We start from the raw sequence: 24,586 nt of genomic DNA, 5'->3' as shown, positions 1-24,586 counted from the left end.
TCTTGAAGCGTGGATTCCGACTGGTCAGACCAACATTGAATAGTCCTTAACACGGGTACTTCCTGTTTGAGTTTCTGCCTATAGGCAGGGAGGAGCAAAACGGAGTCGTGATCAGATTTGCCGAAAGGGAGGGCGGGGGAAGGCCTTGTAGGCATTTCGAAAAGCTGAGTAGCAGTGGTCTAATGTTCTCAGAGTGAGTGCTACAGTCGTGTTGGTAGAACTTTGGTAGCGTTTTCCTCACATTTGCTTTGTTAAAATCCCCAGCTACAATAATGCGGCCTCAGTATATGTGGTTTCCAGTTTGCATAAAGTCCAGTGCAGTTCTTTGAGGGCCGTTGTGGTATCGGCTTGAGGGGGAATATACATGGCTGTGAGTATAACAGAAGAGAATTCTCTTGGGAGGTAATACGGTCGACATTTGATTGTGATGTGTTCTAGGTCACAATCACACCATGAGTAGTTAATCATGAGGGGTACGAACAAAGGATCCAATTCAGGAAAGTCGTATTCCCAGTCATGATGTTGGTGAGTTACCGCCACTCTGATATCCAAAAGTTCTTTCTGGCTGTATGTAATAGCACAAAACATTTCCTGGCCTAATAATGTAAGAAATAATACAAAAAATAAAAAAATACTGCAAAGTTATTTAGGAGCTGGAAGCAGAGCTACCCTATCTGTCAGCGCCATCTAACGACCACTATTGTTTTCATTATATATTCTACCTCTTGGTGATGTCCTTCAGAAACACAATGTCAACTTTCACTGCTATGCGGACGACACACAGTTGTACATTTCAATAAAACATGGTGATGCCCCAAAATTGCCATCACTGGAAGCCTGTGTTTCAGACATAAGGAAGTGGATTGGCGGCAAATGTTTTACTTTTAAACAGAGATGCTAGATCTAAGACCCAAGAAACAAAGAGATCTGCTGTTGGATCTGACAATTAATCTTGATGGTTGTACAGTATCAAATAAAACTGTGAAGGACATCGGCGTTACTCTGGACCCTGATCCATCTTTTGACTAATTATCAAGAATATTTCAAGGGCAGCTTATTGTCCAGCTTCATAACAATTTTTAAAAACTTTTTCTCCCAAAATAATGCAGAAAATCTAATCCATGCTTTTGTCTCTTCTAGATTAGACTACTGCAATACTCTACTCTCCGGCTACCCGGATAAAGCACTAAATAAACTTCAGTTAGTGCTAAACACGGCTGCTAGAATCTTTACTAGAACCCCAAAATCTGATCATATTACTCCAGCGCTAGCCTCTCTACACTGGCTCCCTGTTAAGGCTAGGGCTGATTTCAAGATTTTACTGCTAACCTACAAAGCATTACATAGGCTTGCTCCTACTTATCTCTCCGATTTGGTCCTGCTGTACATACCTACACGTACCATACAGTGGTCACAAGACACATGCCTCCTTATTGTCCCTTGAATTTCTAAGCAAACAGCTGGAGGCAGGGCTTTCTCCTATAGAGCAACATTTTTATGGAATGGTCTGCCTATCCATGTGAGAGACGGAGACTATGTCTCGACCTTTAAGTCTTTACTGAAGACTCATCACTTCAGTAGGTCCTATGATTGAGTGTAGTCTGGCCCAGGGATGCAAAGGTGAACGGCAAGGCACTGGAGCGACGAACCACCCTTGCTGTATCTGCCTGGCCTGCTACCCTCTCTCCACTGGGATCCTCTGCCTCTGACCCTATTACGAGGGCTGAGTCACTGGCTGACTAGTGCTCTTCGATGCAGTCCTTAAGAGGGGTGCGTCACTTGAGTGGGTTGAGTCACTGATGTGATCTTCCAGTCCGGTTGTCCGCTCGAGGTGTGGAGGAGAACTTCGTGGTCTATACTCAGCCTTGTCTCAGGGTAGTAAATTGGTGGCCTGTTGATATCCTTCTAGTGATGTGGGGGATGTGCTTTGGAAAAGTGGGTTGGATTATATCCTGCCTGGTTGGCCCTGTCCGGGAGTATCGTCGGACGGGGACACTGTGGCCCCCCTGTCTCAGCCTCCAGTATCTATGCTACAATAGTCTATGTGCCGGGGGGATAGGGTCAGTCTGTTATTTCTGGTGTAAATCTCCTGTCTATTCTGGTGTCCTGTGTGAATTTAAGTATGATCCCTGTTAGAGCCGATTTGGGCATATTTGTATAAAAGACTGAACATACTGAGCTCCATGTACATTTGTGTAAATATATTAATGTATATGATGAATATTAGGTACGTACCTTTATGATTTATTTACCTGATTGAGATATATTCATTTGTTATTAGTGTAACTCAGTTTTTGGCCCCCCCTCTTGCCCATTCATTGTACTGTGTTAATTGTGTTAGTATAAAGGCAGGAAGTTGGGCCTTCGGGGGGAGGAGTCCTTGCTAGATGCGGGAGCGGTATAGTTTTTTGACCATATAGACATACAGACATACATACAGAAAGACAGACAGGTCATATTATATTATGTATTTGCATTTCAAGTAATCTCTGCTTTAAGTTGATTGGAGAATACCTTTTTGTTAGATAAGAAGAATAAACATTTTTTGTTGCACCATATCCCTGGATCTCATTGAATGTTTGGCCGTTTGGAAACAAAGAGTGTGGACTGTATGCGTCCGAAACAACCCCGCTTCAGGCTTGGGCAGTGGCTATGGTAAAGAGGAAAGGAAGCCACTACAATCCCTCTAAATATTCTCTCACTCCCTCCCTTCCCAGAGAACCTGAGCCCTAGATCCGTGCCTCAGAACTACCTGGCCTGATGACTCCTGGCTGTCCCCAGCCCACCTGGTTGTGCTGCTGCTCCAGTTTTAACTGTTCTGCCTGCAGCTATGGAACCCTGACCTGTTCACTGGACATGCTACCTTGTTCCCGACCTGCTGTTTCGACTCTCTCTACTGTACCTACTGTCTCGACCTCTGAATGCTTGGCTATGAAAAGCCAACTGACATTTACTCCTGAGGTACTACTTACCTGTTGCACCCTCTACAACCAATTTGATTATTATTTGACCCTGCATGTCATCTATGAACGTTTTAACAGCTTGAAGAACAATCTGGCCTTATTGGCCATGTACTCTTAAAATCTCCACCCGGCACAGCCAGAAGAGGACTGGCGCCCCCTCAGAGCCTGGTTCCTGTCTAGGTTTCTTCATGAGTTCCTACCTTTCTAGGGAGTTTTTACTAGCCACTGTGCTTCTTCAGCTGCATTGCTTGCTGTTTGGGGTTTTAGGCTGGGGGTCTGTATAGCATTAGCTGATGTAAAAAGGGCTAAATAAATACATTTGATTGATTGATGCAGTAGGTGGAACTCTCTAGGTTGTAAAACGTGGCTGCCAAATAAAATGGCCTGGAGAATGACTTGGCAGACCAGGGGGCCAAACACTCGGGAGGATTGCAAGAGGCAGCAGTCTGAGACTGAGGTTGGTTAAACTGGAGAGCTGATCATTTGGACCTGATTTGAGGCAGTCCTCCTAATTTAGTAGAGTGGAGGGATGGGCTGTTAGCATGTTTATACAACTTTTCTTCTTCTAAATTAGCATAATAGTGCCAGATGTACAAAGGATTGCGGGGCACAAACACGTAGAGCTGAGCTAAAGCAAACTGTGAAACTTTTGGCACAACCTGGCAACTGCACTCGCTCTGTACTGAACATCCATGCCAGAGGGCAGAGGAACATGGCTACGTCACTAAACTGTAAAACAGACCCAATGACATGAAACTGATGTGCTTGTTTTTGGAGAAGAAACGTGAAAAGGTGAAGAATTAGGCCCTAATATCGTCATTTCGCTTCACTAAAAACATGTTAGGGAAAAGCATTTAGTGTCACTCAATTGTACTAATAAAATGTGTCAAGGCTTGCCCACTTTGTTCCCGAGATATGCAGGCCCTATTAGGGTGTGTCTGAGAAGGCAGACTGTATCTAAGTTTCCCATCCAATTGGCAACAGATTTTCATGCGAATATAAAAAAATATGCACATTTTCCCTCCAGTGGTGTGTTCCACCAAACGGACTTGTTGCGTATAAAAATCAGTGTGACGACGTAATGCACACGAAATGTATTTTTTTGCTTCAGTTTTCATATTCCAAATAGAAATCTAAAGTTCAATGTGTTTCCATAGCATTTTCAACTCATGCAAAAACTGTTACGTTAAATAGCTAAATGTTCCTACTCTAGTCTTGACACGTACACTCTAGCCAACAGCTCACTGATAGTGCAGGTAGACTGATAGTAGGCTGTGCGGATAGGCTAGTCTACATTTTGAGATTATTATGGATAAGATTGCGAGAATATTTTTATTTGTCAAACGGCAGATTATCATGTCACCAAAATAAGACCCTTGATATACAGTGGGGCAAAAAAGTATTTAGTCAGCCACCAATTGTGCAAGTTCTCCCACTTAAAAAGATGAGAGAGGCCTGTAATTTTCATCATAGGTACACTTCAACTATGACAGACAAAACGAGAAAAAAAAATCCAGAAAATCACATTGTAGGATTTTTAATGAATTTATTTGCAAATTATGGTGGAAAATAAGTATTTGGTCAATAACAAAAGTTTATCTCAATACTTTGTTATACAGTAATCCCTCGTTTATCGCGGGGGTTACGTTCCGAAAATGACCCGCGATAAGTGAAATCCGCGAAATATATATATATTTTTTTTTTTACAATTAGCAACTATTACATGTATACAAATACAGTGACTCACGTGTAGGCCGTTTCACTGCTCTTCAGACTGGGCCGCTGCATCCTGACTGCGCTCTGCAGTGTTCTCTTCTTCTGAAGCCCGCGGTGCAGGTGTGTTTGTTCGGGAGAAGAACATAGTGATAGGCAGCTGTTGTCGCTCTTTTTTCTTCTTTGCAAAAAGATCCTTGTACACCGCCATGCCACCATCGATTACGTTGGAGAACTGTAATGAACGGCTCATCAAAGGGTCCCATTCCTCAGCTACTCGCTTAAATTCAGTGGCCATTCGCACCATGGTTGCTAAGCGACCAAGCGTTAGTCCTTCCTCCTCATCTCTCGTGTCCAATTCGTAGCATGTTTTGATACAAGAAGCGGGAGTGAGTTTTTAGCGAATCAGAATGCAGAGCACAATGCACAAAAAAAAAAAAAAAATGCATTATGAAAATCCGCGAAATAGCGAATCCGCGATAAGTGAACCGCGAAGTGGCGAGGGATCACTGTATACCCTTTGTTGGCAATGACAGAGGTCAAATGTTTTCTGTAAGTCTTCACAAGGTTTTCACACACTGTTGCTGGTATTTTGGCCCATTCCTCCATGCAGATCTCCTCTAGAGCAGTGATGTTTTGGGGCTGTTGCTGGGCAACACGGACTTTCAACTCCCTCCAAAGATTTTCTATGGGCTTGAGATCTGGAGACTGGCTAGGTCACTCCAGGACCTTGAAATGCTTCTTACGAAGCCACTCCTTCGTTGCCCGGGCGGTGTGTTTGGGATCATTGTCATGCTGAAAGACCCAGCCACGTTTCATCTTCAATGCCCTTGCTGATGGTAGGCTTTGTTACTTTGGTCCCAGCTCTCTGCAGGTCATTCACTAGGTCCCCCCGTGTGGTTCTGGGATTTTTTCTCACCGTTCTTGTGATCATTTTGACCCCACGGGGTGAGATCTTGCGTGGAGCCCCAGATCGAGGGAGATTATCAGTGGTCTTGTATGTCTTCCATTTCCTAATAATTGCTCCCACAGTTGATTTCTTCAAACCAAGCTGCTTACCTATTGCAGATTTAGTCTTCCCAGCCTGGTGCAGGTTTACAATTTTGTTTCTGGTGCCGTTTGACAGCTCTTTGGTCTTGGCCATAGTGGAGTTTGGAGTGTGACTGTTTGAGGTTGTGGACAGGTGTCTTTTATACTGATAACAAGTTAAAACAGGTGCCATTAATACAGGTAACGAGTGGAGGACAGAGGAGCCTCTTAAAGAAGAAGTTACAGGTCTGTGAGAGCCAGAAATCTTGCTTGTTTGTAGGTGACCAAATACTTATTTTCCACCATAATTTGCAAATAAATTCATAAAAAATCCTACAATGTGATTTTCTGGATTTTTTTTCTAATTCTGTCATTCTGTCAGGTCAGCCTTGTTGAATTGTTTGGGTTAAGATATAATTCAAACTGAAAATGATGAAAATTACAGGCCTCTCATCTTTTTAAGTGGGAGAACTTGCACAATTGGTGGCTGACTAAATACTTTTTTGCCCCACTGTATATTGGAAAGGAGCATCAAGATCAACATGCACTTTCACCACCATGTGAAGTTCATCATAACTTATTTTACCTGTAGCCTAATAAACTGCATGGTTTCCCAAGTCGTAGTTGGAGGTCCACACACCATATCACCATACCACACACCACTCCAAGTTTACATCAATAAAGTGCATAAAAGCTGTTTCCGCCGCCATTGCTCACATAATTCATTTTTAAAGACAGATAAAGAACCCACCATGTCGAAACGATCAAATGATCTGTTGGCATTTATAAAAATTGTATCAAAACTTCCTATTTCCATCATAGCTGTCGTGATCTTTTTTTTTAACGTTATGACTTTACTCGCATAAAGACAGTGGATGGAAACGTGGTTTGTAATGTTACCCCTTTCAGTGCTCATTGTCTTTGTTGCAAAACATTGTATGGAAGCAAATCCCAGCCAAAACTCTCAGCACACTTTCCAATGGTTTCATTTTTATTAACTTGCAAAATAGTATCCGTCATTGTGTCTGTGAAGAGAGATAAAGGGACACTGAAAGAAGTTAAATAGGGCGAGGGGTGTAGTAGCTAGCCATCTCTCTCTCTTTAGCCTAGTAGTGTCCTTTCTAGCCTCTGTTGCCTCCCACTGCAGCTCTGTGGCTTGACACAGCCAATGACATGCCAGGTTCCCCACGGTCAGCGTTGATCACTAGATCTATGCTTCTATAAAGGCTGATGAGAGCTGTGCTCAAACAACACCCTCAATGCCAGCCAACGCTTTAGTTCACTCCCAGCTCCCACTTTTCTACCTATCAGGAGAAGCTGGCTCAGATGCAAAACGTAAAGTAACTCATCCCTCTATTATTTGATCAGTTCCGCTATGCGTCACGTAAGAAATTATTAAATTAAATCAACTTAACATGACATTCAGGTTTGGGGATGTCACAGTAACATGAATCCAAACTGAATCAGAAGTAACATTTTGGCTTCGGAGTCAGAGTATGTGGCCAAAATCACGAGACTAAGTCTACAAGCAGTGCCAGTGCACTAGAAAGTGTCCCAATCACAATTCACAAAAATCATAAGTAAATAAAATGCCCAAACTTCACCTTGAAAACAGCCAATTGCTGTCTTAGAAAAACAGGAAACCGGTAATTTAGTCAGTGAGCAATAAAACTGTTATCTGCTGGTAAGATGGAAATAATAAAATGGGCCGTTCCGTCTGTCTGAATCCAGTGGAGAAAGCCATTACTGGACCACGTAATACATAAGACCTTTCATTGGAAACATAATTTTTTCTCTCGTAATTATCAAATCCACAACTGTTGCAGAATAAGACATTTTGAATAATTGTTAATAAAAACACTTTGCACTGTTCCTTATTAGCTAGGTAAGGATATTTTATGCATAACATTAGTGTTAACACCGTGAAGGTGCCATCAAACAGTGTTGTAAGGAGCCAGATAAGACAAAGTAGATTATGTGTAGCCTAATCCATGCAATTGCGCTAATCGTCATTTACAGCTCATAACTAATTCTAAGCTTAGGAATCGACATCTCATCAGACATCTAATTTGTGTTTTCATGAAAAAAAAAAAATCTAATCTATTATTTTTTTTTTCTCTCTCATGAAAACACCATTTAAATGTATGATTAGATGTATGGATTCCTAAACTTATAATTAGTTATGAGCTGTAAATATTAACGGTGCCATTTGTGTTAGTTAATATCTGTAGGACTGTGAAGATGATTATGATTAGCGCAATTGCATGGATTAGGCTACACATGATCTACTTTGTGTTATCTGGCTCCTTATAACACTGTTTGATGGCACCTCTACGGTGTTAGCACTAAAGCTGTGTGAGCAGGGAAAGTCCCCCCTCTGTGTTTCAGGTCTCATTGCTAAATCATTCTCAAGAGGGATTTCCCAAACCCATTTCCTTTTTCAGTTAGTGCATATTACATTGCATTACATGACACAGTTATAAGTAATGTATTGATGGGAGAGAGAAAATGACAGTAAACATGTAAATAGGGAATAAATAAGTCATAAAAGTACAGCATACCTGCTTAATGTGCATGTATGTCTCTGACATGATTTTCTCAATGCGCCCCAGGTTGTAGGTCACGACCTTCTGGCCCTGCTGCCACGCCCGGTAGGCATCCATCAGAAGAGTTTTGCCTGACTCTACGTCATCTAGGAGCTTCCTCTTCCTGCTGGGCCTGCGTAGCGGCCCCTGGGCTAGTCCCAGCTCTGCTCCGATGGCTGACACTGGCCCCTTAACTACCGGGCCCTGGAGCTGCTGCTGTCTGGAGCTGATGCTCAGGTCTTCCAGAGAAAGCTCTGGTGCCCGGCTGCTCACAGCCACTTTCTCCCCAGGCTCCAACACAGCTCTGGGGGGCTCAGTGTCTGGTTGGATGCCCTGAGAGTCTGTGGTCTTGGAGGGACGCCCCCAGTGGTCAGTGTCCAGCTCCATAGGCTCCTCTGGCCCTGCTCTGGCCCCCTCCCCTGTAGCAGCCTCCACCTTCCCACATGGATTTCCCTGCTGCTGACCCCCCCTGTCTCCGTCTGTGGTGAGCAGGGCTGGCTGTGCCTGAGGGGTCTCCTGCAGCCCAGAGTCAGGGCCTGGGGCTGGGGCATTGACCTGGGTCCCCTCAGTGAGCCCCGGCTTCTTAGGCAGTGCCTGACTGCGGTCCTCTGCACTGGGCCTGTTGGACGTGTCCGTGGTCGTCATCTCATCCATGGAAGGCTGCGCCGACACCTGAGAGAGAACAGAGCCTGTCACAACAAGCAAGAGCACGCCAAAACGATAAACCCTATAAACTACGGTCCTCTCCAAATGTGTAGTGCTTTGGTTCCGTACCCCTGTGAGTTTGTTCAGATTGTCCTCCAGGACTTTTACAGCTAGGAAAAATGCTCTCTGGGCCAAAACCTGACGATCCACATCCCGCAAATACTTCCTTTAAGATATGAGAGCGAGAGAGAGAGAGAGAGAGGGAAAAGGCAAGAAACCTCAGTTGAACAGTGCTTGAGGCGTCACTACAGTCACCCTGGTTTGAATCCAGGCTGTATCACAACCGGCCAAGATTGGGAGTTCCATTAAGCGGCGCACAATTAGCCTAACGTCGTCCAGGTTTGGCCGGTGTAAGCCGTCATTGTAAATAAATGTTTTTTCTTAACTGACTTGCCTAGCTTAATAAAGGTTACATTTAAAAAAACGAATTCACAGAAAAACACAAGAACAACATGTTGCCATGAAACACAGAGAGAAACATGGTTGACTCATGAGGGAAAGATCCTTACTTTCCCTGGTCAGGGGTTCTCTGGAGCATGAAAGAGACTTTGAGCAGTGTGTCGTGGTCCTTCAGCTGAGACAGCACCTCCAGCAAGAGAACGATGGATCTGTTCATATGAGATGCAAAACTGCCGGGCCGATCAATCTCATCCACTGGAATACGCCAGATGCCCTGGAGCAGGAAGATTAGAGGAGGAGAATAGGCAACAGTTCACTAACAATGAACCCATATCTTAATCAACTAAATACCATTTTCCTACTGTTTGGTATTAGCGTGTCATGGAGACAGGCTAATGTACTGTATTGATCTCATCTGTCAGGCTAACTAGAGTTATTTTCCACTAACACTCACAAGGCAAACAGATTCCACTGGTGGGTTTTTAGTTTTACATTTATAAAAACTGCAAATGCTTAACTGAACATTCTGAGTAGGATGTATCTGAAATGTTTTGTTCAAATGAATGTGATGGTAAATACATGATTTATTTAATACAGACAGATAGTAAGAGAGGGCAATTGAAAAGGACAGCGGGCATGACAGTGATAATGTAATGGGACAGTAGTGATGGTCGAAAAAAAAAAATCTAAAGTTACAAATTATTTTTGGACGATATTATATTCATACTTTGACTCAAAGTATCGGTAAAAAAGAAAGAAAAAAAGATATACAATGCATTCGGAAAGTATTCAGACACCTCAACTTTTCCACATTTTGTTACCTTACAGCTTTATTCTAAAATGGGTTGAATCATTTTTTCCCCTCATCAATCCTCACACAATACCCCATAATGATAAAGTGAACATGTTTAGACAATTTAGCAAATGTATTAAAAATAAAAAAACAGAAATACCTTATTTACATAAGCATTCAGGCTCTTTGCCATGAGACTCGAAATTGAGCTCAGCTGCATCCTATTTCCATTGATCATACAAGAGACGTTTCTACAACTTGATTGGAGTCCACTTGTGCTAAATTCATTTGATTGGATATTATTTGGAAAGGCACAGACCTGTCTATATAAGGTCCCAAAATCGACAGTGCATGTCAGAGAAAAAACCAAGCCATGAGGTCGAAGGAATTGTCCGTAGAGCTCCGAGACAGGATTGTGTCGAGGCGCAGATCTGGGGATGGGTACAAAAACATTTCTGCAGCATTGAAGGTCCCCAAGAACACCGTGGCCTCCATCATTCTTAAATGGAAGAAGTTTGGAACCGCCAAGACTCTTCCTAGAGCTGGCCGCCAGTAAAAGGCACATGACAGCCCGCTTGGAGTTTGCCAAAAGGCACCTAAAGGACTCTCAGACCATGAGAAACAAGATTCTCTGGTCTAATGAAACGAAGATTGAACTCTTTGGCCTGAATGCCCAGAGTCACATCTGGAGGAAACCAGGCCCCGGTCATCACCTGGTCAATACCATCCCTACGGGAAGCATGGTGGTGGCAGCATCATGCTGTGGGGGTGTTTTTCAGTGGCAGGGACTGGGAGACTAGTCAGGATCGAGGGAAAGATGAACGGCGCAAGGTACAGAGAATCCTTGATGAAAACCTGCTCCAGAGTGCTCAGGACCTCAGACTGGGGCAAAGGTTCACCTTCCAACAGGACAACGACCCTAAGCACACAGCCGAGACAATGCAGGAGTGGCTTCGGGACAAGTCTCTGAATGTCCTTGAGTGGCCCAGCCAGAGTCTGGACTTGAACCCGATCGAACATCTCTGGAGAGACCTGATAATAGCTGTGCAGCGACGCTCCCCATCCAACCTGACAGAACTTGTGAGGATCTACAGAAAAGAAAGGGAGAAACTCCCCAAATACAGGTGTGCCAAGCTTGTGGCGTCATACCCCAAAATACTTGAGGCTGTAATCGCTGCCAAACAAATTAATGGGTAATGGGTCTGATTACTTATGTAAATGTGATATCAGTTTTGATGATTATTGAGAGAAAAAAAACAGATTAAATACATTTTACAAAAAGGCTGTAACGTTACAAAATGTAGAAAAAGTGAAGGGGTCGGAATACTTTTCGAATGCACTGTAGAGTGAGCAATATGTTTGGAACATCAAATCGCAATTTCGAATCGCAACACATATAATAGTGAGAATCGCAATACAGCTGAGCACATAAGTATCGTGAGGTCCCTGGCAATTATCAGCCATATAGGAGGGGGTATGCTGTTTTAGGCAATCTATTAGCCAGCAAGCTCTCCATGTATGAGCATATATTATTCCAGATTTGCTATGCCAGATAAACCGATCAGTGCTGATGAGAAAAAAGTAACGGCAACAGCTAAATGCGTGCTCCTTTTACTCACGCAACACCGAGAACACTGATAATGTGCATGGGTCCTTTGCTAAATAAAAAGTTACTCTAACAGCATACCCTGTATTCTGCCCAGCTGGCAGAGGACGATGTTTAAACATTCCTTAGGACTGACTATAGGTAATGGCATGCAAAAACCTGAATAAACTCTGGGTTGAGATAATATTACAGAGATTCAACAGGTCCTTTCGTGTATTCATTGGACACAGGGCCTGGAGGACAGGCTAAATGGGGTATTTTGGAGTGTTTCTTTGTGTGTGTAGCAGGCTCCTCCAGGGCTGACATCAGGAAACAATTAATGGGGTGAAATGGACAAACAAGCAGGAAAGAAAGAAAGAAAGGAGGTGAAGAGAAGACAAGAGGAACAAATTTGACCTAAAACTGTGGCATTTGAGCTAAAACTGTGGCGATGGGAGCCTTAGTGAGAGAATGGAAAGAGTTGCTGTAGGGAGAAATACAGTGCCTGCAGAGTCGAGGTTGTGAGTGAAGTGGCTTTATAGTGACTCCAGGCAGATCAGATCCCTCCAGGCAGGCAGGCAGGCAGGGAGGCAGCCTCATTAGCACTGTGTTCTGTCTGGGTTTAGGTGGGTTCAGGGAACCACAGAAAGCAGCACATCAAACACACATTGACTTGTTAAAGACATGGTCCGGAAGTTTGGCAACTACTAAGTATTTTTTAAACCTCCCGCTTTGGGCTGGATGTGTCAATGTATAATTCATACATGCATAACTTAGGAGCTGAATTACTGTCTTAGTCTCAATTAGTCATAAAATCCCTCGTATGAAAGTCACAGTTTTTCTGGAAGATGTACTGCATCACTTTCCCTACATTTTCCCCTACGTGGGTCAGCCCCCTGTTAATTTGAGTTCAACTAATGAGCTTTAGCACCTCACCATTTGAGTGACGGCTAACAAGATGCACATCATGCACACAGCAGAGCGAGAGAGCGCAATGACGTGGTGCACAGATGTGGCGCAGTACACAATTTTCAGGGACCACTTTTGGCTTGTGTTTGCTACTTTCAGAACTACTGGCTAAAAAGTCTACAAAGGTCCTGGATAATCTCTTTAATGTCAATATCTCTGAAGGACTGCTAAGTCCTCAGATCCCTACGAGTATCACAGGCAACGATCAATCAAATCTAAATACAGATATGTTGTAATGTGACAGCATTAGGCAGGGTAGCCTAGTGGTTAGAGCGTTGGACTAGTAACCGAAAGGTTGCAAGTTCAAATCCCAGAGCTGACAAGGTACAAATCTGTCGTTCTGCCCCTAGACAGGCCGTCATTGAAAATGCCCCTAGACAGGTCGTCATTGAAAATAAACATTTGTTCTTAACTGACTTGCCTAGTTAAATAAAGGTAAAATGGACAGGCAAGGTTCAATGCTCCACAGCAGAGCAGATAATGTGAGATGAGCGCAGATGGTTTCAAGTTTTATTTGTTGTATGTACAGGATATACATATACACCGTCCAACGAAACGCTTACTTGCAGGTTCCTTCTCGACAATGCAACAATAGGAACATAAAGTAAATGGCTCAGTAGAATAGAATACAATTTTAGCATAAGTACAGTACAGGGAGGCATAATTCGGTGGTCTATGTGCAATAAAAATTTAAATAACTTGGCATCGAGCAGCCTTAGTAGTGGGTGCGAGTCGGAGGAGAAACTGAGCATTTCACGATGGAACAAAACGAATGAAATGCCTTTATCAGCCCCCACAGACGCAACGATCCCCTACACCTGGGAGCCTTTTCCTCAGCCTAACAAACAGGTCCACATTGTCTGTTGACATTTTCAGTCTTTGGAGAGAAGCCAGGCAGGAAATAAATGCTAAACAGAACATACCTATCAAATCAAATTGCATTCCTGAGTCAGTCTGCCTCATTTAGTCAAGAAGAGGCAATGAAGACCATTAATGTCAATAAACATCCTATAATAATGATCTGTCAGAACAGCCCTCTTCTACTCTGGATGCATGTAAACCATATTGAATGACCAGCCTGTGAGAACTAGAATTTTTCCTCTAGATGTCTTTACATTTTCTTGATGTTTTTCTAAAATGGTAACCAGCCAAACTTGTTTGTGCTACTTTTGATGTTGATTGATCTTCCTGGGTACAAGTAAAATAAAATATATTACAACCAGTTTCAAAAATGACATGACATATACCGCACCGCTGATTATTAAAATTATATATTTGTTTTATTCTAATGGAAGTCAAGATTTGCTCCTTATTTGTTGCTCTCTGCGGCAATTGTTTACAAGCTGTTCATGGGTAAATGTTATTGCGCTCACGGTTTGTGTGAGAGATGGATATGTGTTTACACCCCTGGCCCACGCACAGCACACACTCTATCACAGGGAATTCAAAATGCATTATCTGATCGGGCATTAAACATCGCAACATAATAATGACTGCATCAATAATTCAGACAGATTTGAAAGAATGTGCCTTCTGCTCATGCTTTGTCCCTGCTAGCCAACCTTAAGAAAGAAAACCAGGGAGGAAAAAAAGGAAAAGACGGCAAGACAAAGAGAGGAAAAGGAGATTCTCTCCCTATAGTGTTAGGAGGCCTGGGAGCATACAGCCTGGCCACGCCCACCAAACCCCTCCTATCAGAGGGAACCCCTCCACCCCTTCCTGCCTGGGACTCTATATCCACAATCCCACAGTATGTAGCTAATGTAGCAGGTATCCTATCAAATAACAACACCACTGTAATGCAAGGTACTATATTCATCTCCATAGAGGGACCATGCTTTTCAGAGTTGTCATGATTGATTATGTTTCATGGGGACGTTAGTTATCACTCATGTGGGTTATATTACCGTGGGTTACACGCCACCCAATCAATTATTTCTGCAAATGTAATGATCTAAAATAGGAAAACTAATAGTCTAATTAATAACACTCAATTACTAAAACAGCCAACTTCCCCTATTGTTGAGTCATTTTTACAACAATGTGCCTTTTAGTTTCTGCGTGTTGAGTACCTCCCCTTCCTACCTAGCACAACACCAGCTCCTCTCACTCCCCTTAGCCCAGCCATAACCCATGAATCACCACTACATGCCACACCACTACATGCCTACTTTATGATGTCAGAACACATCACCTCAGGCTCAAACAAACATCTCACACCGTTAGCTCCTATCAAACCATTACACCCTGCAGAACAGCAAACCCAACAGCTGGGGGGGGGGGGGGGGGGGGGGTGAAATAGCAACAGGAAATGACTTTTACTACGCACTTTCATACAACCAGTTTACATGATCACTCCGCCTCTCTGTATTCTTGAAAAAAGCCAGGCGTAGAGTAAACATTCATCTCCGTTGCGAGCAGGGGGCTCAACACAACTCTTACCTCCCTCTCCACAGAAGGAGAGGGAAAAAAATTACTCAACCCCACCATGCCCCGTGAAAGTACTACACTAACTCCACAAACTGTGGAAGAACTCCACTCACATAAACAAAATAATACAATCATGTGCTCTTTCCCTAATAAAACAGACAGAGTGAGGAAAAAAAATGAAAAGCGGCAAAGGAGAGACTCACCATCACCAACGAAAGCTACTCCACTTGTGTCTGCGCGTGTATTCTTTTGGATGTTTTCCTGCTGGCTGTAGCAGCACGAGCGGCCCTGGCAGCCATAGAGAAACTCACACTGAGATAGAGAGGGGTGGGCTGCATGCAGGCGCTGGGGCTGTGAAGGCTGCAGTAGACAGCAGGAGAGAAGAGCTGCGCAAGGCAGGGCTGGAGAAAGAGAAGGTGGAGAGGAAGAGGGCAGCAGCCTGGACGAGGGGAGCAGAAACGGTGCTGGCATCAGGGCCCAAAGACTCAGCGTGCCACTGACAGACGGGCTGACTCGCTCCTTTCTCTCTTTCAAACCCTGCCATCTCAAAACAAAAACACCCACACACTCTCAAACTCCCCTGACCCCAGCCTGCTAGGTTGTTTTCCCTCCACCCTTCTCGCTCTATAGACATCATAGTGCCCACCCCTTTAGACTGTAGCCAGCCAATCAGAGACGGGTCGACTTATTCCCGCCCATAACTGCGCACACACACACACACACTACGTACACAAACAGAGAAGGGAGAGAAAGCAATGAGGAGATCGAGAGCTAGCGAGAGCAGCAACAAGGAGGGGGAGAGCATGATCACACAAAAGAAAGTGAGCAACAGGAAGACACCGAGAGAGAGGAAGAGTTGGCAAGCTGAAAAAGCTGACTTAGAACAAGCAGCTGATTTGAACGGAGTAGGATGGAGCTGTGGGAGGGAGGATAGAGAAGGAGTTGAAGAAGTAAGGAAAGAGAGGAATGAGTGTATAGGCCTAGCCTGTACAGTGTCTCCTCTGGAGAAAAAAATTTGCAGTGGGGGAAGGGGGGGTCGTGGGCGTTGGGGGATATTAAAAATACATTCTATTACAAAATGTATGAAAACAGAATTATGCTGACATCTAAAATAAAAATGTTCCTCCAGAAATTGGCCAAATAACATATTGGTAAAATGATTTGTTAAAATGATTTTAACATATTGGACCGAGCATATAGCTTATGCAAGGTCCATACTATTAGGTATGCTATTAGCAATAAGCATTACTACCTGTAGCCCAACTGATGCAGCATAGTGGAATAAATAAATAGACTGAAGCATGGGGTTGCCTATCTGCATTTACCCTATTGGGCTAATCATTAGTAGAGTCGTGGTTGAGCTGCAAATAAAATCTGCTGGTGGGTGGAACGAAAACATTCTTTCAACACGTGGGTCATTTTAAAAAACATTTCAAAATCAAGATTCCGTGAGTGGCAAGGCAGACATAAGGCTACCAGCCACGCATGCATTGAGAGTGTGTGGAGCTGGGAACGGTCCCTTATTTGTGTGGTGCTAAAATGTTCCAATTTGTCCACGTGCAGAGCTTATGTTCTTGTAAAAACAAGACAACCTGCTGACATGATGAGCTCTCCAGCAGGGAGGGTAGACAGACAGGACAGCACTGAAGAGGTGTTAGTGCTACAAAGCCAGACAGGACCTCAGAGAAAGGAACATTAAAATAGTCAATATATTACAACATGTTCCACTGCCTTCACACTCCTCCTCCTCTACTTGCTCATACCAACTAGTTCTCCTGGTCTCAGCAGCTCCACCTACATAACTCAATGTGCCACACGATGCTAGGTAGACAAGCAAAACACACCCAACATTCCAGTACTGTACAAAAGCAAAACTGACAAAGTTACACTACAGTTTATATAAGTACTGGACTCAAGAACACGGTTTTTTATAGCCACAAACACACTTAGTTAGCATCTCGGTGCAATGAAGACAAAGGTTTAAAGTGAGGGAAAAAGCCCCAAGATATATTTCAATGTTAAAAGACTAGAAAGCAATGTAATTCCTCTGAAACAGGATCCACAGAGTCTCTAAACCTATAGGTGGGACAACGTCACGAGACTTCCGGCAACACTTGTGAAGCAGACCAGGCTGGGGTTTGGGGTTAGAGAAGTCAATGAGAGAAGTGAAAAATTCTACCTTAGTTGTTAATTTTCTCAAAACCTAAAGGCACAACCTAGATTCGAGCCAATGTCTTAAGTAGTTTTAAACATGTTATTACTCCAACTTCCTGAAATAACTTTATATCAAAGGAGTGGCTTTGATTTGATGGCCTGCACATGCGCAGTTCGGCACGACTCGACCATTAGACCCGGTGACGTGTTTCTACGAGCTAGCAATGACATCGCCTACAAGTGTGATCTGGGATTTCTATTGGGAGAAGCAGTTTCTGGCCATCTTCATACTGTACTGTCTTTGCAGGATCCAGAAAGATGGCATCCATTTTGTCTAGAGCTTGCAGTAGAGTGCATGTGTGGGTGCGTAGGCGGATAAATATGTAAGCACATACAGTGCGTGTGTGTGTGGGCAACACCATGCCTGAGCAAGCACATCGTGACTCTGCAGGATCACGGAATGGAGCAGGCCAGCAGAGCCCATTCTACGGGGTGGCAGATCTGAGCATTGACCCTCGATAGAGTTTGTGCCCTCCAAATTGTTTCCCCATAAACATAACATATGGTATATGTTTTACAATGCCTGGTCTTGCCAATGGAGCATTGTCGGGCCTGCCAGTAGTGCAGACCGGTACAGAGGCTATGCCGGGTGTGCGCTCATGATCTGAGGGGGGAGAAGCTGTATTTAGTAGTTAAAAATCCCAAAATGCATTCTGATTGGGTACCTAGGCATGCAATGTCATAAGGTACCGCCTTCATTACCTTGTTTAGGAAGCTCATTGGATCCCAACCAGGGCGGGGTCAAATTGACAGTTCTCTCACAGAGGGAATAAAAGTAGTTAACTTTTCCAGACAGCTAATCATCTAGCTAGTAGCTACTAGCTTCGTTAAGTTTTGTTCGCGGCGAGATTAATAATTACAGCTGGCTAATTTGCATGGATATCCGAAAAAGGCTTTGCATTACCAAGAGCAAAAAAACGGAGGACCACCATGTCGAGTGTGATGCCGAGCTCACCGAGCAAACTGCTGGCCCGACCACCGAGGTTGAGGTGCCTAGCAGCAAACGTAATAACCACCTATCCTCCACGCTGCCTGCTGACCAACAAGATGGAGAAGAGCCGGGGCCTAGCACAAATATCACGAGGGTGACATCACAACAAGCACCTGCACCTCCATTACCCCAGCCACTAGCACCTGACAACCTGTTGAATCCAACCAAAAGTGAACCAGTCGAAGCAGAGTTTATTGATTACTGCAAAGTGAAATCGCAATCACAGCCAGCAACAACAAATGGACCCCAATCAGTGTTCTTCAAAGATACGGTGGGCCTTTTTCAACAATGGCGACTGTGCTGTTGGCACTGAAACATGAATTTGGATTAACATTTGGGACATATACAGCAATGTGCGAAAATTCCTTCTCCACTCTGAAGAACGTATTCAGTGAACACAGACACAGCATGTTACATCAACAAAAAGCACAGCTTGTCCAGCTGGCGTTTGAGAGGGACCTGACAAGTACATTTTGTCAGGAAGGAGAATGGACTCACAAATTCTCATGAGGTTCACCACAGGATGGAGGAGACTGCAACTCGTCTAAATGATAAGCTACCACCTTTATGACCCTGGCTGCTGTCACAGAATTATTAATTAATTGGTTTTCCCTCATGTAAACCTTCTGGTTGTTTGGCTGTTTTTATGTAATGTATAGTTTAAGCCTTTGCTTTTTACTTCAATGCATCTTTTAGACCACGTTTGTGTGTTTAATTGCTATTGATATATATATCTTTGCATTATTTGATGGGTATCAGGACAATTACCAATGTAGCCTATTAGTTGTACTCTGAGGTAATGCTGAACGTTGCCCTCTTCCTGTAGCGCGCGCGCGTTGCCCTCTTCCTGTAGCGCGCGCACGCGTTGCCCTCTTCCTGTAGCGCGCGCGCGCGTTGCCCTCTTCCTGTAGCGCGCGCGCGCGTTGCCCTCTTCCTGTAGCGCGCGCGCGCGTTGCCCTCTTCCTGTAGCGCGCGCGCGCGTTGCCCTCTTCCTGTAGCGCGCGCGCGCGTTGCCCTCTTCCTGTAGCGCGCGCGCGCGTTGCCCTCTTCCTGTAGCGCGCGCGCGTTGCCCTCTTCCTGTAGCGCGCGCGCGCGTTGCCCTCTTCCTGTAGCGCGCGCGCGCGTTGCCCTCTTCCTGTAGCGCGCGCGCGCGTTGCCCTCTTCCTGTAGCGCGCGCGCGCGTTGCCCTCTTCCTGTAGCGCGCGCGCGCGTTGCCCTCTTCCTGTAGCGCGCGCGCGCGTTGCCCTCTTCCTGTAGCGCGCGCGCGTTGCCCTCTTCCTGTAGCGCGCGCGCGCGTTGCCCTCTTCCAGTAGCGCGCGCGTTGCCCTCTTCCAGTAGCGCGCGCGTTGCCCTCTTCCTGTAGCGCGCGCGTTGCCCTCTTCCTGTAGCGCGCGCGTTGCCCTCTTCCTGTAGCGCGCGCGTTGCCCTCTTCCTGTAGCGCGCGCGTTGCCCTCTTCCTGTAGCGCGCGCGTTGCCCTCTTCCTGTAGCGCGCGCGTTGCCCTCTTCCTGTAGCGCGCGCGTTGCCCTCTTCCTGTAGCGCGCGCGTTGCCCTCTTCCTGTAGCGCGCGCGTTGCCCTCTTCCTGTAGCGCGCGCGTTGCCCTCTTCCTGTAGCGCGCGCGTTGCCCTCTTCCTATAGCGCGCGCGTTGCCCTCTTCCTATAGCGCGCGCGTTGCCCTCTTCCTATAGCGCGCGCGTTGCCCTCTTCCTATAGCGCGCGCGTTGCCCTCTTCCTATAGCGCGCGCGTTGCCCTCTTCCTATAGCGCGCGCGTTGCCCTCTTCCTATAGCGCGCGCGCGCTGCCCTCTTCCTATAGCGCGCGCTGCCCTCTTCCTATAGCGCGCGCGCGCTGCCCTCTTCCTATAGCGCGCGCGCTGCCCTCTTCCTATAGCGCGCGCGCGCTGCCCTCTTCCTATAGCGCGCGTGTTGCTCTCTTCCTATAGCGCGCGCGTTGCCCTCTTCCTGTAGCGCGCGCGTTGCCCTCTTCCTATAGCGCGCGCGTTGCCCTCTTCCTATAGCGCGCGCGTTGCCCTCTTCCTATAGCGCGCGCGTTGCCCTCTTCCTATAGCGCGCGCGTTGCCCTCTTCCTATAGCGCGCGCGCGCTGCCCTCTTCCTATAGCGCGCGCGCGCTGCCCTCTTCCTATAGCGCGCGCGCGTTGCTCTCTTCCTATAGCGCGCGCGTTGCCCTCTTCCTATAGCGCGCGCGCTGCCCTCTTCCTATAGCGCGCGCGCGCTGCCCTCTTCCTATAGCGCGCGCGCGCTGCCCTCTTCCTATAGCGCGCGCGTTGCCCTCTTCCTATAGCGCGCGCGCGCGTTGCTCTCTTCCTATAGCGCGCGCGCGCGTTGCTCTCTTCCTATAGCGCGCGCGCGCGTTGCTCTCTTCCTATAGCGCGCGCGCGTTGCTCTCTTCCTATAGCGCGCGCGCGCGTTGCTCTCTTCCTATAGCGCGCGCGCGCGTTGCTCTCTTCCTATAGCGCGCGCGCGTTGCTCTCTTCCTATAGCGCGCGCGCGTTGCTCTCTTCCTATAGCGCGCGCGCGTTGCTCTCTTCCTATAGCGCGCGCGCGCGTGTTGCTCTCTTCCTATAGTGCGCGCGCGCGTGTTGCTCTCTTCCTATAGCGCGCGCGCGCGTTGCTCTCTTCCTATAGCGCGCGCGCGCGTTGCTCTCTTCCTATAGCGCGCGTTGCTCTCTTCCTATAGCGCGCGCGCGCGTTGCTCTCTTCCTATAGCGCGCGCGTGTTGCTCTCTTCCTATAGCGCGCGGGTGTTGCTCTCTTCCTATAGCACGCGGGTGTTGCTCTCTTCCTATAGCACGCGGGTGTTGCTCTCTTCCTATAGCACGCGGGTGTTGCTCTCTTCCTATAGCACGAGGGTGTTGCTCTCTTCCTATAGCACGCGGGTGTTGCTCTCTTCCTATAGCACGCGGGTGTTGCTCTCTTCCTATAGCACGCGGGTGTTGCTCTCTTCCTATAGCACGCGGGTGTTGCTCTCGGAATGGGCATTTATTCTATTCGTGGCAGACTCAAATTAGCTACTGCCATGTAAGAAAATTCTGACTATAAAATATGCAATTAGTTAATATTTCTTAAACTCTCCCAAACAGAAAATATTGCGCACCTGGAGAAGTGGCAGCTGGTTTCCACTCATTGCGTAGTGTCACAAATTCAACAGAAATGTAGCCTATAGTTGTAATGATTTAGGTTTAAGCTATGAAGCCTATAAGAATCTTTGATAAGCTAGGGCTCTAAAGAAATACTAGTTTTGCCCCCCCTCGTGGATTTAAAATTCTCCCCTCAGGACTGTCATCCTGGAGCCAGGCCTGCAGAGCAGTCAGCTCTGCACACCTATGCCTGAGGGAGCAGGCCAGAGGACTTAGGCCTTTATTTACTGCAATCATCAACATTATGTTATGAAGAGCATTACAGCAACTGTAACCTAAATATATAGGTTTTATCCATTTCAAATCCATAATATTATTGTCCATCTACAGCTGTGTTTCCATTGGGGATTCCCTGTCATGGTTGATTTATTTCAGGCCTGGGCAACTCCAGTCCTCAGGTGCCTGATTGGCGTCACACTTTTGCCCCAGCCCCATCTAACACATCTGACTCCAATAATCATCTAATCATGATCTTCAGTTAAGAATGCAATTTGTTTAAACAGCTGTGTTTTCTAATAAACCTGTTTAGTTACTATATATTCTTCGATGCACAACATTTACGATTGGTGAAACACAAGGTGATTGAGACTACATGAGAACAGTTATAAGGCTTACTACCAGTCAAACAGAGGGTGCTGCATGTCACAGTCAAAACAGCAGAATATAGGTTAGGCTACTCTTGATGGTGGCCCAGTTGATATAACACCAGCCAAACCCAGATGAAAACTAGGCCAGTGTGACCTACATTAGGCTGCATTATAGGACTGAGTGCAGTTATTCTCAACTGGGGGGGGTCGTGGCGACCCAAATTTGGGTCACGGGAGGTTTTGAATGGGTCGAGGGTGTCTGAGATTTTTTTTTTTTTTTTAATTGAAATGGAAAATACTCCAGTCTGAACTTAAACTACTAAAACCAGGTAGAAGGGTTGTAAATGAGCCTACATTTTTGAATAATTTTAAATCTGAAAACTTTCTTCAATTAGTATTGTCAATAGAGCTTATAACAGCGCTATCTAGCACAGTTGGTTGATTTTGTGTCTCAAACCAGTGAGCATACTACTATTCTTTATCAAGAATATGGGCAGCATTTATTACTGACAATGGAAAAGGTGGGGATGTAGTTATCTTGTCATATACACTGAGTGTACAAAACATTAGGGACACCTGCTCTTTCCATGACCGACTGACCAGGTGAATGCTATGACCACTGTTAAATTCACTTCAATCAGTGTAGATGAAGGGGAGGAGCATGAGTCAACATTGGCCAGCATCCCTGTGGAAAGCTTGACACCGTGTAGAGTCCATGCCCCGACGAATTGAGGCTGCTAGGAGGGCAAAGGGGGGTGCAACTCAATATTAGGAAGGTATTCTTACTGTTTTGTACACTCAGTATAAATTGCTACATTGACTATCAATATAGCATTAAAAATAGCTTTCCAGATGGCATTTTGCCAATTTTGCAATGAAAATATTGGGTCGTGACAGACAATCTGGTCTGTTGAACATGTTGAAAAACTACTACATGCCCCAAAACAGTATAAAACTAATACCTGCTTGCATTTCATTCAAGTCAAAAGTAGGTAAATGACTGGCGTGTGGAAGAGACGACACACTACACAGCCACAATAATGTCCTCGTCTCCAGACCCTCCACAGACCGCCACACATGCATCAATTCATGACAGTGCTACCTGGGATTCCACAATTAGGCTTAAAGCAACCATACAATAACATGCAAAGAACGTATTGCATGGATAACTGGGACTAAAAAGAGTTGCAGCAAGGGGAAATAGCTCTTGGAGGACTTACAACTGATGTAATGAGAAGGTTGACACACTAAGTATGTAATTCCCAGAAGTACCCTTTTCATTTAAGTTTAAACAACTGATGCAATGTTGGAATCTCTCAGTCCTCCCTCCATTGTTTTAACTATTAAGGGTCTCTCCTGGTGCAGAATGTTATTGCTATAAGTCGAGGAGGAAGTCACGCCAAATTAACTCAGCATTTCCTTCCAATCACTGACTTCTGATTAGATTGAGTCAAATTGGGTGTAAATTCTTTAACTTACTATTGAGTTTGTAATATTCCAAAAAATAACTTCACTTTCCAAACTGTAAAACAAACTGAGAACCAGGACTGGTGCATAGTAATGTTAGCCAGGTGAGTAACAGGACCTTGATGGCAGAGCTGGCTTGGTGAACTTACATTGAACAGGTTTGTCTTGTTCCTCTCGCAGAAAAGTCCTTGTGCTGGCATGTGCTTCAGCTGTTGCCATGGGACACTGCTTCCTAGCAACACATCTCGTGCCCACCGCAGATTCTGGGAAAACATAAAACATAATCAGAAGACTGGGGATATGAAAACAGTCCCTCAAGATGCAGACCACAAACAAGACTAAAAAAGGTGAAAGCGTTAGCTACATCATACCACAAGTTTTTTGAATCGCTCTTTTTCATCTGGATCATCCACTACCTAAGCTCACTGTTTTGCTACCTTGTTCCCGGTCATAGCAGCTCTGATGGACACAACTAACTGTAGTTTAACAGTACAAAGTGACTGTAGCTGAAGTCAAGTTATTGACATGAAAGTGGTTCTCCCCTTTTAAAACGTCACTGTGATGTTCTGTAAAAACCCAGCGCCAAATGACCTAAGATTACATGTCCTCCTGTCAATCTCTGACTTCCTGATTAGTCAGAAGACTGTCTGTCCCAGCCAATTCATGTTTACCCTAACTGTTTCTGGGAGAACTAGAGGCTTTACTAGAGGGGGGCAGTTCACCCCCCAGCTAGAGGAGGGGTTCAACTTTATATTCAAGTAGATAAAGTTCATCCAATAGCAACTTCTCATTTTTACATAAGGTGTGTAAAGTTGGTAATCATTTTACAAGCAGAACGGCATGATCGGGAGGAGAAGCTATACTTCAAGTTCCAAGCGGTCAAAACCATTCGTTTTTGAGACAAGGGTGTCACCAAAGCTGTGTTCTATTCATAAGGTACAGTACATTGCCTTCGGAAAGTATTCAGACCACTTTACTTTTTCCACATTGTTAGATTAC

General features: G+C 45.3%; 1 protein-coding gene across 7 annotated transcripts in view; it reads right to left on the bottom strand.

Annotated features, from left to right (window-relative positions):
• The window catches only part of LOC129853527 (calcineurin-binding protein cabin-1-like), a 66,916-nt gene that overhangs the window by 20,564 nt on the left and 21,766 nt on the right, over positions 1-24,586 (bottom strand). For all 7 annotated transcript variants that reach the window (XR_008759138.1, XM_055919660.1, XM_055919659.1 and 4 more), the window contains 4 exons: positions 23,737-23,850; positions 9,505-9,668; positions 9,065-9,161; positions 8,267-8,962 (listed from right to left, as the gene is read on the bottom strand). Coding sequence is in view for 6 of the 7 variants with exons in the window: in XM_055919660.1 (XP_055775635.1) it covers positions 8,267-8,962; positions 9,065-9,161; positions 9,505-9,668; positions 23,737-23,850 (1,071 nt within the window). In the remaining variant the exon portion in view is untranslated. The remainder of the gene's footprint in view (positions 1-8,266; positions 8,963-9,064; positions 9,162-9,504; positions 9,669-23,736; positions 23,851-24,586) is intronic.

Source organism: Salvelinus fontinalis, chromosome 4 (genome assembly GCF_029448725.1).
Source record: "Salvelinus fontinalis isolate EN_2023a chromosome 4, ASM2944872v1, whole genome shotgun sequence".
Taxonomy (NCBI): Eukaryota; Metazoa; Chordata; class Actinopteri; order Salmoniformes; family Salmonidae; genus Salvelinus; species Salvelinus fontinalis.
The sequence above is the reverse complement of the archived record's forward strand: the minus strand, read 5'-3'. Positions and strand labels throughout refer to the sequence as shown.